We start from the raw sequence: 17677 nt of genomic DNA, 5'->3' as shown, positions 1-17677 counted from the left end.
ACCGTCCAGCTCTTCGACCCAGGAGGCCTACATGGGCTGCAGCAAGCCCAGAGGAGGTCGTCGTCGCCAAGATTCCCAAGGCGGCTTCTCCACGGCGAAACAGGACGGAACCGGCTCGGACGTCGGGGCCCCAACCCGCACACCCTGGTGGGAGGTCGGGTGGCGAACTTCGTCGGCGTGTGGAAGACCATCTCCACCGACCATTGGGTACTGGACACGCTGGCCTATGGACACACTCTGGGATTCCTACATACGTGTCTGCGTATACCACCCGTGGCCAGGCAGGAAAACCACGTCCCCCAGCTTTTGCTGGAGGTGCGGGCCATGCTGAAGAAGGGCGCAATAGAGCTCATTCCAAAGAGGCTCCAGAGTGTACTCTCGGTACTTCCTTGTCAAGAAGACGGGCGATTGGCGGCGCTTCCTGGACCCCAGCCACTTTAACAAGTACATCAGATCCCAGAAGTTCCGGATGGTCACCCTTCAGCATGTGCTGGGACAGCTGGAAGAAGGGTTTTCCTGTCGACGCTGGACTTGAAGGATGCTTACTTTCATATACCCATCCACAAGGGGCACCGCAAGTTCCTGTGCTTCGTGGTTCAAGGGCAGCACTATCCGTTCAAAGCCCTTCCCTTCGGATTAATGTCGGTGCAAAGGGTGTTCAAGTGCATGGCGGCGCAGCTGTGTCTCTGAGGGATCCACGTTTACCCCTATCCTACCCCTTTCTGCTCATCTGAGCGAAATCGAGGGAGATCGCCGTTGCTCACACGGCAGAGACCATCTGGCTGCTCACGGAACTGGGGTTCTCGAACTATGCAGAGTCTTCCTTTGTGCCATCGCAAGACGCACTGTTCCTGGGGTCTTGACTCAACAGTGTCGTGCCTGGTCTCTGTCGGAGGAGAGGATAGCGGCCATCCTGGTCAAGGTGCAACGGCTGTTGACTCTGAAGATCGCAAGGGTGAGGTCCATCAAATCCATTCTCGCCTTGATGTCATGCATGTACCTCGTGCAAGAGTACCTTAACGCCCGTTGGATCCAGGTATCCGGAGGCTTTGAGGACAAGATCTCTCTCGACGAGACGTTCCGTCGAGCAATACGGTGGTGGGCGGTCCGCGCAATCTGTCAGCGGGCACGGACTTCCCGCTGCCTCTTAATCAGGAGACGGTCATGATGGACACCGCCCTGGAAGGATAGGGTGCTCACATCGGAGGTCTCCATACAAGAGGCCTGTGGCTGCCAGAGGAGAAGTTGTTGCATATCAACATTCTGGAGCTATGGCCAGTGTTTCGGGCCCTCAAGTCCCTCAAAGGCAAGGTGGTACGAGTCTTCACGGACAAACACCACCACAATGTTCTACATCCGGAAACAGGGGGGCACCAGATCCCCCGGCACTCTCCAGAAAGGCACAGGACCTATGGCACTGGGCCGTGGCCCAGGGGCTATTACTCATCCTGTTTCATCTGGCGGGAGTGAAGAACCTCATCGCCGTCTCCCTCAGCAGGGAGACGTGCCACGAGTGGGAGCTTCGGCATGATCAAGTGGACCTTCTGTCCCAACAATGGGGCAATCCCCACATCGATCTGTTTGTGACGGCGATGAACACTAAGTGCCGGAGGCTTACTAGTAGGTTTCCCCAGCCGGGGAAGCATGGCAGATGCAGTCTTTCCCTTGGCACGGCCTGTTTCTCTATGCGTTCCCGCCGTTACTTCTGCGACTCATCAATCAACTGTCCGGTGCAGGATGATCCGTGTCGCACTGGCGTGGCCGAGACAGATATGGTACCCGAACCTTCTGGGCTTGTCAGCGTCCCCTCCAGTCAAGCTTACGGCGGCCACAGATCTTCTCGGCTGAGGAGGCGTGATTCTGCATCACGAGCTAGGGTCGCTGAAATTGCAGGACTGGCTCCTGCAGCACTAGAATTTGGAGGATATGAGATCCTGGCGAACTGCAAGGAGGTACTGGCCAAGGCCAGGCCTTCGTCTACACTGAAGTGCTACGGACATAAGTGGAAGAGGTTCAGTCTGGTGCTGTGCACTGAAGATAAACCCTCTACTAATTACGGCCCCTCAGGTACTGCTGTACTTGCTGTCGCTGGCCAAAGCAGGACTGGCGCACGCTTCCATCAAGATTCATCTGGGGGCTATCTCCCGCTACACCAGAACTCTGGGGCGGTCTTCGCTGTGGTCGCACCGCCTGGTCAAGGAGTTCATGAAAGGACTTTTCCACTCGTTCCCGCCGGTGAAGGCTCCGGGCCCGGCGTGGGAGCTCAATGTGGTGCTGACTAGGCTCATGGGTCCTCCGTTCCAGCCTATGCATTTGGCGCCACTGAAAATCTTATCGTGGAAGACAGCGTTTCTTGTGGCCATCACCTCCACATGACTAGTGGGATTGATCCAGGCCCTCTCCTGTAAACCTCCGTACTTAACATTTCACGATAGGGTAGTGCTGCGGACGCACCCCTCCTGCATGCCCAAGGTGCCGTTGGACTTTCATCTAAACGAGCCCTTGGTGTTACCTGTTTTCTTCCCGACTCAGTCGCTGGCTGAGAGGACTTTGCACTCGCTAGATGTGGCCAGAGCGCTGAAGTTCTATGTGGACCACACAAAGAGTTTTCGGAAGACATCACAGCTGTTTGTGAACTTTGGCCCTCTGAACCAAGGGAAGGCCCTCTCCAAGGCTTCTATTTCCAGGTGGCTCTGGCTGCATCACCCATTGTCACTGGTTGGCAAACCGACCGTTGCCTGGCCGTCCGAGAGCCCATTCGACCAGAGTGATCGCTGCAACTACGGCCTTCTTGTCTGGTGTGCCCCTGCTGGACATCTGCAGGGCTGCTAAGTAGAGGTTGACGCACACCTTCACAAGATTCTACTGCGTCGACCGGGATTCCAGGGAGGAGTCCAGAGTCAGCCAAGCAATGCTGCGCAACCTGTTCGCTTGAAGGTGAGCCTGGTGAGGAGGTAAGAGATGCTTAATATTGAGCCTTGCCACCTCCCGTGGTTGTTCATGTGTGTTCTGCTATGTATTCTTGATTCACGAGCATGTGAATCCATGCCAGACCCCATGCTGGAGAAGAAACAAGTTACTTACCTGTCACTGTTGTTCTCCGGCATGGGTCTGGCATGGATTCATATGCGAAACCCTCCCACCTCCCCCTATGCGGTTCTTCTCTTGGTCCTACTGCCACTTTACGTGCTACCAAATCTGAAGATGGCTGCCAGAGGAGGGACTTAGAGGGCAGTCATTGGCTGGGGGCAGTATGACCCAGAGACCAGTGGTTGGTTGTTACTAGAAAGACAGTTCAAAAATGAAACAAACTGATTTTTTTCTTTACCGAGGATTCCCAGCCTGGCAACGGGGAATATTCATGAGCATGGGAATCCATGGCAGATCGATGCTGGAGAATACTTGCAGGTAAGTAACTTGTTCCTTCCTGTGAATGAATGTAGCAAACACTGATGCAGGCCTTCTCCAAGCACTCAACCAGATGCGGGAAAGATGGTTTCAGCGACGGTCACTGATGTGCAGTGACATATCAGCCGGAACAGTTCTGTTGCGGTCGTCTGAATTGGAGTTGCTCCGTCCACTGGATGGCCCAGAAATGCTTCCAAAGACTCCAAATGGCAGTGCACTGAGACAATGCAGAGAATGGTTGCTCCGACCACTGCACCGGGTCGAAGCACCAACCAGGGTCTTCTAAGATCAGTAGCCAGATGGGGCTCTATCAGGACTGCATCAAAAGTTGGTTGCCAGGCCTCCTCCTGGATCAGTCCACAGGTCTTCCGAAGTCTTCAAGGCTATGCAGGATACTTGGCTCTTCAGAACTCTGGGGAGTGGCTGGTGGACAACTCTCATCCAAAAGCTCAGTTGAGCACAGACACCAATGGAAGATCTGCCCCCTCTCAGACACCCAGCGGTGATTCAACAAGGGACCACAGTTGATGAAGCGCATGCATACACTCCAGACATATAGAAACCACTTTGTGTATTGGAACCAGCCAGTCCCAGCCCACTGCCTGGCTTTCAACATATGGCATTCACCAGCCCGAGACGAGCACTGCTTTCCCGGGCTAATGCATGGCCATGAAAGGATTTTCCTGGCCTGGCAAGGCAGGAAGAAGGCCAAAAGACAAAATGGCCAAAGAACACACACACCTTATGGCACAGCCATGTTCGGACACTAGCCAGAGTTGGTAGCCAAACGTGGTAAACTAAGGTAAAGCTAAATATAAGTATAGTAAAATGGTGAGTCACTGCTGCCACCAGCTTGTCTTTAGGCACATTTACAAGTAACCAAAACATATTCTGAGTGTAGTCTAGGGTGTTACAAAAGTATCCCTATTGCACTGCACTATAAGGTACTGTGTGCAACACGCAAAAGTTACCCAAACAGATAATAAAATCAAAAAAACTAAGGGAAAAATGGTTTCCCATAACTAAATGTCTGAAGGACTATTCGGTTCCCTGTGACAAAGGAGCCAAAGGCCAGTGTAGTGAATCTGAAGACTTCACTTCTGCAGAAAATCAAGACAAGGTATAAAACAAAAGCAACATTTTTGCTGGGTCCATAGAATATGGAGGGAAAGTTGCTTAAAGAGAACTTTCCTAACATCCGCAATTGTTTCTCTCTCAGAACTCTGCACTGGTAGTGGTTCTGAAAATCCTTACAGTAATGCTCAGAGCCAACACTAGCTAGTGGACTTTGCAAAGCATGTGACTCTAAAACAAAATGTGCAAAAATACTGTTACACCGAAGCAATATTTCCCTTTATAGATGGCGGACTGAGGTTAACTTAATACTTTGATTTCAGTTGAGATGGATTTACAACCTTAAATGCAAGGTTGCCTGTCTTAAAGTCGTAGTGAAATTTCACTCCCTAGCTGATCTTCTCTCCTTTTCATCGGATTTCTTCCCCCATCCTAGGTGCAGAAACGCGTGTGGAAGCTGGCGCAGACGTAGTGCAGCCCCCTGTGTTGTACCAACGGGCAGCTCAAATCTCTGCGCTGCCAGCAGGAGCTCAGCAAGATGGATCACAGGTAAGGACACTCCATGTAGAAAGGTGGTTACCTGGCTCACCCAATGTCTACACCTGGAAGGATGGTGTTTTTGTGAAAGGGCGTTCCTTGTGCACAGCTCTTCCGTGTCATGTCAGTCTGTTCTTTTTGCACTACTTGTGTGGTGTTTGTATTTTTAATTAACGAAAATGCTGCATATGCAAGTGTTCATTTTCTATTGTGTTTGTGTAACCAGCAGTCTTCATGCAGAGCATATTCTAGCCACTGGCTACCAGTAGTTTTTCACCCTTCGCTTATAGGATACGACCGCTGCTAAAACAGAAACTTTGTGTTTGGCCGCGTGTGTGTAGGACCACTTTGACGACAAGCAGTGGATATCTTTTGACATCTTCAGTTAATCTCAGAGAAATGTCTTCCTGCTTTTCTGTTCTTGGTGACTTCAGATTCACATTAAGAACAGCTTTTTCTATTTGAAAAACAAATCTTAATGATACATATCATTTAAGCCTCTTTGGCAGGCTTAGCATGATAGGTTAGTCTCTAAAGCCTTTCGGGAGGTGGGAATACTGAACATAATAGCTAGTGATTTTTTTTATAAAACCAACAAAAGTAGAAACATGCTACATTAGCTTTTGCGCCCCATGGGACACTTTTTATTCTATTTGTGTACATGTTTTGTAGGTCCTATGAAATATATTGCTTTATGTAGCCTTTCAAATACCTCCTTGTCATTCTAATGAAAAACTGTTCAGCAGGAACTGGGAATGAATGGCATCTATAATGTGGTCTGAAAGTTGCATGAAAATAAAGCCTATATTTGTTGGATTTTTAATAGTCAAAGTACATTTGCTTAATAGTCTGGCAACGAAGCCTCTGGCATTACCAACCAAGACTACAGGCAGCAACCATCTGCATTAACGCTGGCAAAAGTGAATTGTGTGTCCTTCTGGCCAGTTCATACTTGGGGGAATAAAAAGCAAATGTATCCAAATGTGGAGTTGAGATGGTGGCCACTCCATGATAACAGGAAGGAAGTAATGTGATTGATCGAGGGTACGAAGTCTCAGGTCCTTAAACCGTGTCATCATTTAACTTCATGTTATGCCTTCTTCTAGGCCCAGCCATATACCATTGTCTCACCGGCTGTGCTCAATACAGACATAGTGAGCCCCCTGCAGCCTACCGCTACAGGGCAAACACTACCAGCTGGTGCTGCCCCAACAGAGCAGGAACCATTTAAGCAGTATCGTAAGTACAAAACATTCTGAAGTTACTTCCTTGATAAGTCTCAACATGTTTTTGGAAGTGTGATTAATGTAGTTACGGCAGGGATGTCATTCCTGGGAGTCAACGCTGTCTTTTTATCCAGCTGGTGTTGGAAAACATACCTGTTAGGGAGCATTCCTGGAAATTTGCTAATTCCTCTCTACTTTAGAGACACCCAGTAACTTTGCTGGATGTTGAGGACTTGAGTTACTAACCTGGAGAAAGTGAGACCCTTTTCCCCACACATGTTTTTTTAATGTGATTTTGAACACTGTTTCTTTTGTTTGTGGAATCTGACAAACTCCATAGGCATAGTCTTTTTACATTGTCACACTGCACCTTCAGTGCAGTGGTACAGGGAAGTATTTTCGATTTCCCAAGGTTTAAATACCTTCTCTTGGATAAACTACGGTTTCCAAGAGCAGTGGCGTGAAATGGACTTCACTTAGGTTATAACTTTCTAGACCCAGCACACACTATCTTACAATAGGGTGCTGGAACGGTTACTTCCCCTTTCCTCGATGAATTGCTGGTGGCAGTTTACTTTGAACTACTGTGGTGTGCATTTACCGCGGGCTGCGTTCGCAGCTGCAGTAAAGCACACAAGGGTGCCATTTTTGTCAAAATGGCCCAATATTTTCTCGCCATTTCTTTGTGGAAAGGTCCTTCGTGAGATTTACTCGGTGCGCCAAACCAGGTTTGGTCCCTTTGTTCATTTTGTCTTTCGCAGGATTCATAAGTGAAGCCTGCCTCTGCCTCCACGGTGTCTGGCGGGGGCAGGAAGTGATGGAGGTGCCCGAAACTCCCTGTGCTTAGTCTCCTAGGAGACAGGAATGCACTGTTAGGTGATTGGCCGGCTGGCTGTCCGGCAAGGGCAGCCACCCTGCTGGGTGACTGACAGCTGGGCTGGAATTAATGGGATAAACCTGCATAAAAGGCAAGGCTTTTTGGCTTGGAAGTCAGAATCGACCACTGGACGAAGGATTCTGAAGAACTTGAAGAGCACGCCTGCTGCAACTCGTGGACCGTTGGTTTGCCCGGTGAAGCCCTGCTGCTGTGCTGTGTTAGGGAGAATTCTCATAAATGTGCTAATTCCCTTCACCTTAGAGACCCCCAGCAACTTTGCTGGATTTTGAGGAGTTGATTTTTTTTTTAACCTGGAAAGAGCGTGAGCGTTTTTCCCACTTTCATATATTTTGATGTATGTTTTACATTTGTGTTCTCTGATTATGGAGTTTTAAGATGACTCATAGGCATCTTTTCGTGTGTGTTACACAGCACTCTCCGTGTAGTAACACAGGGTTATCTTTTGAGACTTCCCATAAGTTTAAATACCTTCTCTGGAATGAACTACTGTTTCCCAGAGAATGTAAGATTAAATTGACTTTACTAGTCTTTACATTCCTAGACCCAGCACACACACTTCCTATAGAGTGCTGGAGGGTTTACTTAGCATCCTCTTTATCTAGAAACTCATGTAGCAATCAAATGCTACCCTTTTCTATCGAAATGGCTGTTGGAAGTGGTTTTAGAACAAACTACCATGATTTTTCCCGACCGCGAACACCGGTAGCTAAATATCGCGGGAGCCATGTTTTTCAAGATGGGGCGCATTAAGCGCCTTTGTTTGAACGGGTCCCGGTCTTCTTTTTTTTGCTCTTTCTTTTTGGAAAGGTGATTCTAGTGTTTGTCTATGTGCGCCAAACCAGGTTTAGTGCCTTTGTTTCCATACCTTTGGCGGGCTTCAGGACTGAAGACCGCCTCTGGCGTCCGAGTGTCTGGGATGGGCAGGAAGTGAGGGAGGTGCCCAAAACTCCCTGTGCTTAGTCTCCTAGGATGCCCAAATGCACTCTAGCTTGACTGGCTGGCTGACTGTCCGGCAAGGACAGCCACCCTGCTGGGTGAGTAGCAGCTGGACTGGAGAAAACTGTTTAAAAGGCGAGTCTCCTGGACTGGAAAGCAGAGTCGACCACTGGAACGAAAGAAGACGAACTGGAAGAGGACAGCTGCTGCAACTCCTGGACCGTTGAGTTTGCCCAGTGAAGCACTGCTGCCGGACCGAATTGCCAAGTTCATCTCTACTGAGAAGCTCCTTCAAGTCGGTGGGACCAATCAACTTGTAAGCCACCAGGACACCAGCTTGTGTGCTTGAAAAGCCACTCGAACTGAAGTGACTCCATTTTGTCCGGTTTTCAGACAAGCCTGTGCCGTACAGGAGTCCCCAGACGTCCTCCCTCTTGTCCCCACGACTGAGGCTCAGGAACAGTGAGATCTGCAGGAACTGCCAGGAACCAAGGTAGTCTTCTGCATCTTTTGCTTCATACTAAGGTACTGTGCCAACCCGATTGAGAGAACGCTTCTCTCACGGTGAAAGTTTGTGGAACTTTCCCAATTTACAGGCCTAATCCGCTTGTGACCCAACATGCTTCTTTTTTCGTACAAACTACTTTTGAGAACTTAGGCAAAGACTTTACCGTTTACTTCAAGAAATGCTCTTTCCTATCCAAGACACTAGTCCATTGACTTAGGCCTATGCCTATAGAACTGGATCGAGTCCTCTAGTGAACTGTAACTATTTGCACCGCCTAAGAAAGTATTTGTGACCTATTAACTTGTGCCTTTACCTTCCCATTCAAAGTGACTGAAATGCCCTTTGGCTCCTATTTCAGGGGAGCTTAAATTGGTCAAACTTTTGGTTTTGTGTTGAAGTATATTTGTGTATAATAAATTGCTTCCTTCTAGTGAATGCTTTCTAAATGATTGTGAAATAAATTAATACGTTTTTTACCAAGAAACCTTGAGTGTAAGTGTCTACTTGAACCACTGTGATTGTAAGACCTCTGTGTAAAATTGTACTGCTCACATTCCCTCTTGAGATAAGCCTGGCTGCTCAGCTCTCTACCACAAAACTGTGTAGTACAGACTTCTACCAAAGGTTGGTTTTGCTTACACCTGTAGTCCTAATTGTATGTGATGGACCCAGAGATTACTGCATGCAATTCTGCCTAACAGTCTTCACGGACAATACCACCACAATGTTTTACATCCGAAACCAGGAGGGCTCCAGAACCCCAGCGCTCTCCAAGGAGGCACAAGATTTATGGCACTGGGCCATCGCCCAGGAGATGTTTCTCATTCTGATTCAGATCGCAGGAATAAAGAACAGTCACAGACTCTTGGCAGGGAGCTGCGCTCTTGCCACGAGTGGGAGCTTTGGCAGGATCAAGTGGACAACCTTTTCCTGAAATAGGCCAGGCCCCAGATCGATCTGTTTGCGACGGCAACGATCAGCAGGTCACCCGAGCCAGGTAGGATGGGGGGGGACGTATTTTCCTTACCTTAGCCCATTTCTGTACGCGTTCCCTCCGCTGCCTCTACTACTTCAAGTCATCAGTCAACTCAGACAGCACCGGTGCAGGATTATCCTTGTCGCACCAGCGTGGCCGAGGCAGATCTGGTACCTGTACTTTTTCAGCATGTCAACATCCCCTCCAGTCAAGCTGCCCATGGTTGCGGATCTCCTCAACTTGGAAGGAGGCGCAATTCTGCACCATGACCCAGGATCGCTCAACCTGAAGGCCTGGCTACTGCACCATTAGAGTTCAGTGGTTAAGAGCTTCCGGCAGACTACAGGGAGGTACTCCCCAAGGCCAGGGCGCCATTGACTTTGAAGTGCTACAGACACAAATGGAAGAGTTTTGCGATTTTGTGGTGGTCGTAGAATATTCACCCTCTGAGGGTTACAGCAATTTGTTTTTCTGTATTTATTACCATTGGCTAAATCTGGGCTGGCGCATGCCTCCAAGGTACATCTGTTGGCTATCTCCCGCTATTCCAGGTCTCCGGGAGGATCTTCACTGTGGTCAGTCTAGTCAAAGAATTCATGAAGGGACTGGTCCGCTCGTTCCCGCTGCTGAGGGCTCTTGCCCCGGCATGGGAACTCAACGTGGTGCTCACTAGGCTCATGGGGGCCCCCATTCGAACCTATGCATTCATCTCTGCTCACGTTTCTGTAGTGGAAGACTTTACTCGTGCCCATCACTTCTACAAGAAGAGAAGGGGAGATCCAGGCCCTGTCCTGCAAGCGGCCTTACTTGACTTTCCACGAGATGAGGGTGGTTCTGCGGGCACAGCCCTCCTTCATGCCCAACGTGCCGTTGGAATTTCATCTCAACGAGCCTTTGGTGTTGACGGTTTTTGCAGATGCCTTCATCGCCGCTGAAAGAGCCTTGCACTCATGGGACTTTGCTTGTGCTCTAAAGTTCTACATGGCTCGCGCGAAGTGTATTTGGAAGACGTCTTAACTGTTCGTGAACTTTGGTCTGTGAACCATGGGAACGCTTCCATATCCAGGTGGCGCTCCGGCTGTATCACAATCATCGGTTTGGCCAACCGACCGCTGCCCAGCCATCCGAGAGCCCATTCCACCAGAGCGATCACTGCGACAATGGCTTTCTGTCTGTTGTGCCCCTGCTGGACATCTGCAGGGCTGCTACGTGGAGGTTTACGCACAACTTCACTCGGTTCTACTGGGTCGACAGGGATGCCAGAGGAGTCCAGGGTCAGCCCAGCAGTGCTAAGCAACCGGTTCACTTGAAGGTGAGCCTGTTCTGAGGTAAGCGTGTTGCTTCTGTTGAGCCTTGCCACCTCCTGTGGTTGTGTATGTATTGCTATGTGTTCTTTATTCATGACCATGTGAATCCATGCCACACCCATGCTGGAGAACAATAGTTACAGGTAAGTAACTTGCTCCTCGTTTGTGCCCACCCCATCGCCTACTGTTCTGCTGCTCTAAAGTGTTTTGGTCTCCCTTTAGCTTAAGCATTTCTACACTCTCCATGAAAGGCCTGTGGAAAAAACATTAAACCGGCCAAATCACTAAATGGTTGCATTAAATGAGTCAGACCGAACTTTTGTGTGTTTTTTAAGTTTAACCTTCTCTAGATTAGTCATGGCTTGGTTTCTCGTTCTCTCATTTCCCAATTACGTGTTTCGTAACGCCTAATGCTTTTGTTCTTTTGAACCCTCAGCGGTACCAGATGTATCAACCTACCAGTATGACGACACTTCTGGTTACTACTATGATCCTCTAACTGGCCTTTACTATGACCCAAATTCTCAGGTAAAGCAGATATTTGTCACACACCTCCTTGTTCCCTCTGCTTAGAAGCCAGACCTCTAGCGCCTCACTCTCACATTTCTCCAAGGTAAACCAGATAGTTTGCATTGGTAACATACATGATAGCGGATGCACTGGCCTGCTAGACTGTCTGAAGTATTTCTTTCTGTTGATATGTACTATCCTATGAGTAAGGATCCTGGAAGGGAAATTAGTTGTTGTTTGGTGCCAAACAGTGTGCTGTCAAGTTCACCTTTAACCTTGTCTTCCCTTTAAGTATTACTACAATGCTCAGACGCAGAAATACATGTACTGGGATGGGGAGAAGCGCACTTACATTCCTGCCTCCGATCAGACATCGGCTGCTCAGAAAGATGTGGCTTCCACCTCGAAAGAGGGTAAAGAGAAGAAGGAAAAACACAAATCAAAGACTGCACAACAGGTGAGGACTCATCCATACCCCCTCCATCGTTCACTTTTCTCCCTCCATCCAGTTACACAATACCTTGCATCACACTTACATGTCGCTCCTCTATGACTTTTAACATACTTCCCATTTCTTTGTCTGCTCTTACATACCTCCTTCCACCCCTCTTGGCAGTTGTCTTTGCACTGTGCACATCTGAGTCGTTTTTGACACTCCCTTCTTTATACATGTCCACTCCTTTTTCATTCTTGAGTTTCTCAATTTCTTCGCTGTTTGGGCTTGTCTGAAAAGCACTTTAGCTCTGGCTTACAGATATGTTTGCAACATCTATGACGCATACTAAACCTCTTCATTAGGGCCGAATTCCATTTTTGGGGTTCCCTTTTCTGACTTTGTAAGCCTTGTTTGTAAGCATTTTGTCATCTTTCTTGGTTTTTAGATATTTTCTATCAACAGAACTCCCCCTGCAGATGAAACCCTTGTTTTGATTAGCTGGAAAGAGATATATTGCAAAGTTATAACTTCTTTGACCCACGACCGATGGTCGTTTAGTCTTCAACCTTCTTCTTCGATGGCTATTGTGGATCCCTACGCCGGAGACATCTTTGACTTTTGGCGACTGCTGCTTCGGGCAAGGCGGTCAGCCTGTGGCCTCGGCCCACCAGCCAGAACTATACAGCAGGGAGAGTGGGCCCCCCGGGGTTTGATGCTCTAAGAATGCATTTCCTTTTCCCTTCTTGTCTGGCTGTCAGGATCCCATGGTACATTGCCAGGCTTCCATACAATGGTACACACCTAAAAGACTCATTTAGGCTTTCATTTAAATGTACATGACTAAAACACTTTAATTGGAGGCGCAGTAGGGGTGATCAGTAGGATGATCTAGTTAGCGTATGGATGCTGGGGGTTAGTGATTGGGAGTATGAAATGTTTTCTTAACATGGCTTTCAGGAAGCCTTTATTTCTCCAGGGCAAGATGGAGGGTCAGCTTCGCAGCAGTGATTGGAGGAGCCTGGTTGTGAGGTAGTTTGGAACACCAATGAGAGTTCTAAACTACCTTTCATTCTAGTTCCCCAAAGGACAGTTCGCAGTTTCTTAGTTATGTAAATAAGTTATAATTATTCCTTGAAGTCAGTTCCAGAAGAAGAGTATTGGAGAATCTACATAGAAGTTAAGCAAGTGCAAACGCAGGAGCTGTAATACAGATGAAGAAAGCCAAGTTCCTTCAGTTAAATCTATTTGGGACTTTCCAGTTGATTTGAATTCAGAACTTGTGTGAAAAAGTAAAGGAACAATTTCGAAGGGATTCCTTAGCTTTGATAATTCGTCTCCAGCTTGCTGGCCTCGCCAGGCTCATAAAGCTAGACATGTGTTCAAGCGTTTCAATGTGCACTTACCTGATGCAGACCATGCTGCTACATCCAGGCCCTCTTGAGGCCTGAATGGAACTACTTTACCTGTGGGACTACTTTCCACCTGGGTGTGGTCGGGGAAGGATACATACCTGATCGGTGGAAGGATACATACCTGGAACAACTTCCAAAGCTATTTAAACCACACCCGATCAGCAACTCTTGCTTCGCGTTGTTCTGCTCCTCGCAGCTGACCGTGTCAGCTCCTGCATCTGGACTTCAGCCATGCCTGTCAGCATCCTGGGTCACCTGCAAAGGGAGATAAGAGAATTGGAGAGAAAGAAGACCTTACCTGCTAAAGCTGTATCACGGAGACATCACACCGACGATCCTGAAAGGGAAGACATCATTTTTAAAAGCATTTCGTTTCGATCGCTGCAGCGCTGCATTTCACTCACCTTTCCTGGGCACCTCCATCTTCAGCAGCGATCATCCGGATCCGCAGCCACTTCCCAGTGCCTAGAGAGAAAAAGACAAGAACACAAGGTGAGAGAAGGAAGGGAATAGGAAAAGCTCAGTTTCCTTCTAAGACTTACCAGTTGGGTCATTCCCATTTCATTTCGGGTCCTGCCGCTTCCTGGCATTCCGGACCCCGGCCCCTATGGGGAAAAAAGACAAAGACATTGAATGAGCGAATGCAAAGACATAACCCGAACGCTCATCCAGAACTTACCTGTCATTTATTGGAACTGCACGTTTCACTTCGGGTCGGCGCCATATCTCCGGCATTCCGAACCCCTGCCCCTAAGGGGAAAAAGACATAAGCGTTAGCGCTTGCTGCAATAAGACAATGAACATTATTATTAAGCTTGAACTTGCAACAGAACTCTTACAGCGCCTTACCTGAATAGTCAAGTTTATTTGAACTTCCATCAAACCTCAATCCAGTGAAGTAACTGGGTTTCAACGCGCCCCTGCATCAGAAGCAGGATGGAGAACTCATCCTTCCAGACCCTAAGGTGAGACTTCACGGGGAATCGTGGAAGGGTATCGTGGAGGGTTGGAAGGAAGTGGGAGGCTTGAGCATTATTCCGTCAGTAGGTAATACTCCCTTTTCACGCACAGGGGAATATTCCTACGAGCCAGAGAAGCCAGAGTAGAGGGGCCCTACCTGTCCATCTTCAGAGTCCTGCGCGTCACCAAGCATCAGCACTCGAAGCCAGACCTGCGCCTCCGTGGGAATCGGGTGAGCGTGACAGCTCCCACCATTCGTCGAGATCAAGACACTCAAAGAAAAGACGTCGAAGATCCCCTTCCTCGTCTTCTGTTTCCCCAGAAAGGGTCTCCTGTCCCACAAAACGCAGCTCTCAGGCTGAGTGGAAGGAATTCAGAAATAAAATGTTAAGCGTCTTCGAGAAAGCCGCCTCGACCCCCTCGAAGACAGCTGAGGGTGATACCCCAGGTGAAAAACCCAAAAAATCAAAACGCCGCGAGTCGCTGCACCCGGCGAAACATTCCACCCGAGAGCACCATGAGCCATCGGGTAAGAAGGCACCATCTTCGCCGTCGAAGATTCCTTCGACGCATGGATCGGCGCCATGGGTTCTTCGACGCATCGGTCAATCGACTCGATGCCATCGCCGACATAGACGCCGATGAAAGAAAAGACCAAGGCTACTCCACAGCCAGCGGTGATTCCAAGGGCCTCCGGCACGACGCCGAGACCGTCGACATCCTTGAGTAGGATCCCGATCCTCTCGAGTTCTTCGAGACCTCTTCCAGTTTTCTCGACGCCGTTCTCGGCGCCTTCGAAGCCTGTCACATTGGCGTCGACATCTCGCCCAATAATGACGAGTTTGGCTCCTTCTGCCCTAGAGATGGGTTTTACACCATTAAAGTCAGAGTACCCTGGACTATCTTCAATTTATGAAGAGGGGGAAGATTCTGATCAGGAAACCTTTGGGTTGCAGAGGACCAAACTGCCTGTTTCAGAGGATTTCACCTCTGAGGAAAGAAGGTTGAAGGACCTACATGAGTCACTACATGAGGCAAGTGGGCTGGACACTTCCCCAGAAGTGGAATTTGTTAAGCCAGACCCAGGGGAACATGCCGAAACACCCTATAGAACCCTTATGGCAAGAATTATTGAATTTATGGGTTGGTCTGCGCCTTTGCCTGTTTTTCAACAGGATGACCTGACAGACATATTAGACAAAGGTCCACAGGAGGATCCTGTGGTCCCCTTCCATGCAGCTTTACAAAGGAAAATTACATCTAATTTGGAAACTCCAAGTTATCCCTGCGGTCAATAAAAGATTGTCAGCCAAGTATAGGGTAGCTGCTGCTGACCCGGAATACTTATCAAAACACCCGACTCCAGAGAGCCTGGTGGTCCAAGCGGCAACTTCATCTAGAAGTAGGACCGCTTACCCTACTGTCCCACAGGATAGAGATGACAAGAGGTACGATTCTATGGCGAAGAAAGTCTTCTCTGCTTGTAGTATGGCGTTGAAGTCCATCAACGCCACCTGTACGCTCGCCAGGTTCAGTCACACACTGTGGAAGTGTGCTTCATCAGCGGCTGACTGCATCCCGAAGGAGAGGAAAAGGAAGCCTTCCTTAACATTATTAAAGATGGCAAAGATGCCATGTGCGAGTCACTTCAAACTGGCATCGATTCCGCTGACAGTATCAGCAGGGCCATGGTGGCAAGTACAACAATCCGCAGGCATGCCTGGTTGCGAAAGTCTGGCTTTGCTCCAGATGTACAGGCCAGACTTTTGAATACCTTTTGAAGACCTTTGACGGCTCTTCATTATTCGGAAAGAAGGCTGACGGTCTGGAAAAGTTGAAAACATCTAAAGCAGCGGCAAAATCGTTGGGAGCTGCAATCCGCCAAACTCCTTTTCGCCCCTCAGGAACCTCTGGAAGAGGAAAGTCCTTTCGCTATTCCGTATTCGGGAAAGGCAGATGACAGCCGGCTCAGAGAGGCCAAAGGAGATCCACCCGAGGTGGACGGGTCAAAAGTACTAAGGCCGCAGCAGGTGCCTCTTTACCCTCGGCATCTGCATCAGCCGCCCCCAAAGCACTCTGAGGTCTTTCCACACAAGACTCCTGTAGGGGTCAGGTTAACTCACCATCTGACGGAATGGCAGGCTATAACGTCAGATGCTTGGGCATTGGAGACAGTTGCCCAGGGTTACTGGCTACCCTTTCTACACGTCCCTCAGAGTCATCCACCGGGGCACAGCTCTCTAAAAGTTCCAGATCCGCTCCTCTTGCAGGAAATTATAGACCTGCTAGAGAAAGGTGCCATAGAACCGGTACCTGTAGCGGACAGGAACAAGGGCTGGTACTCCCCATACTTTCTCATACCAAAGAAGGACGGAGGACTGAGACCCATCCTGGACTTGGGAATTGAACAAGTTCCTCAGGAAGGACAAGTTCAAGATGGTAACTCTCTCTCAGATCCTTCAGGCCCTCCAGCTCCAGGACTGGCTGGTATCCCTGGACCTTCAGGATGCTTATTTCCATGTGCCTATCCATCTCAAACACAGGAAATGCCTGAGGTTCGCAATTGGCGACTCTCATGATCAATTTCGAGTTCTGCCCTTTGGGCTGACCTCCGCCCGAGGGTCTTCACCAAGCTAATGTCGGTAGTGGCTGCGAGTCTGAGGGAAGGGATCCACCTCTACCCCTACCTGGACGATTGGCTGATCAGGGCTGTATCTTCGGAACAAGCTCAGATCCAGCTAGATCTGCCACTTCCTTCACAGACTGGGCTTCTCCCTCAATTTAAAGAAGTCACAGATGATACCATCACAGAGACTCCAGTTCATCGGAGCGGTCCTGGACACTTCCCCGGGAAAAGCCTCGCCACCAGAGGTGAGGGCTCAAGATATTCTGCAGATGGTCAACAAGTTTCAAAATGCCCAGCGTCTCCCAGCCTTCGACTTTTTGAGGTTGCTAGGCCTCATGGCATCCTGCATCTTCCTTGTGCCAGAGGCTCGCCTGAGAATGAGATCCCTTCAGTGGGCACTGAGAACTCAGTGGTTGCAATTCTCAGGGAGAATGACAGATCTCCTCCGGATTCCGGACAAGGTAGCCCGCGACCTTCAGTGTTGGGCCTATCCAGAGAACATCTTGAAAGGAGAACTGTTTTGGCAACCATGGCCGGTGATAACAGTAGTCAGACGCCTCACTCACGGGGTGGGGAGCCCATGCCAACGACTTGACCATCAGCAGTCGGTCTCCATCGGAGTCCAGACTACACATCAACCTATTGGAGCTGAGAGCGATCAGACTAGCGCTGAAAGCTTTCCTGCCATCAGTACAGGGAAAAAATGTCCTGATAATGACGGACAACGCGGTGGCCATGCACTACCTCAAGAGGCAGCGTAGGATCAATGCCACTGTGCAGAGAGGCAATGCAGCTCTGATTTTGGGCTATTCAGGAAGGAATCTCCCTATCGGCAGTCCACTTAGCCGGAGAGAAGAACTTGA

At 49.1% G+C, this 17677-nt stretch overlaps 1 protein-coding gene across 4 annotated transcripts in view; it reads left to right on the top strand.

Moving 5' to 3' along the window:
- Positions 1-17677, top strand: part of RBM10 (RNA binding motif protein 10) — a 464414-nt gene that overhangs the window by 294319 nt on the left and 152418 nt on the right. For all 4 annotated transcript variants that reach the window (XM_069647579.1, XM_069647578.1, XM_069647580.1 and 1 more), the window contains 4 exons: positions 4919-5031; positions 6126-6258; positions 11307-11398; positions 11673-11837. In XM_069647579.1, the coding sequence (XP_069503680.1) occupies positions 4919-5031; positions 6126-6258; positions 11307-11398; positions 11673-11837 (503 nt within the window). The remainder of the gene's footprint in view (positions 1-4918; positions 5032-6125; positions 6259-11306; positions 11399-11672; positions 11838-17677) is intronic.

This window comes from Ambystoma mexicanum, chromosome 2q (assembly GCF_040938575.1).
Source record: "Ambystoma mexicanum isolate Mex_15411 chromosome 2q, UKY_AmexF1_1, whole genome shotgun sequence".
Classification (NCBI taxonomy): domain Eukaryota; kingdom Metazoa; phylum Chordata; class Amphibia; order Caudata; family Ambystomatidae; genus Ambystoma; species Ambystoma mexicanum.
This window is presented reverse-complemented; position numbering and strand designations above follow the sequence as displayed.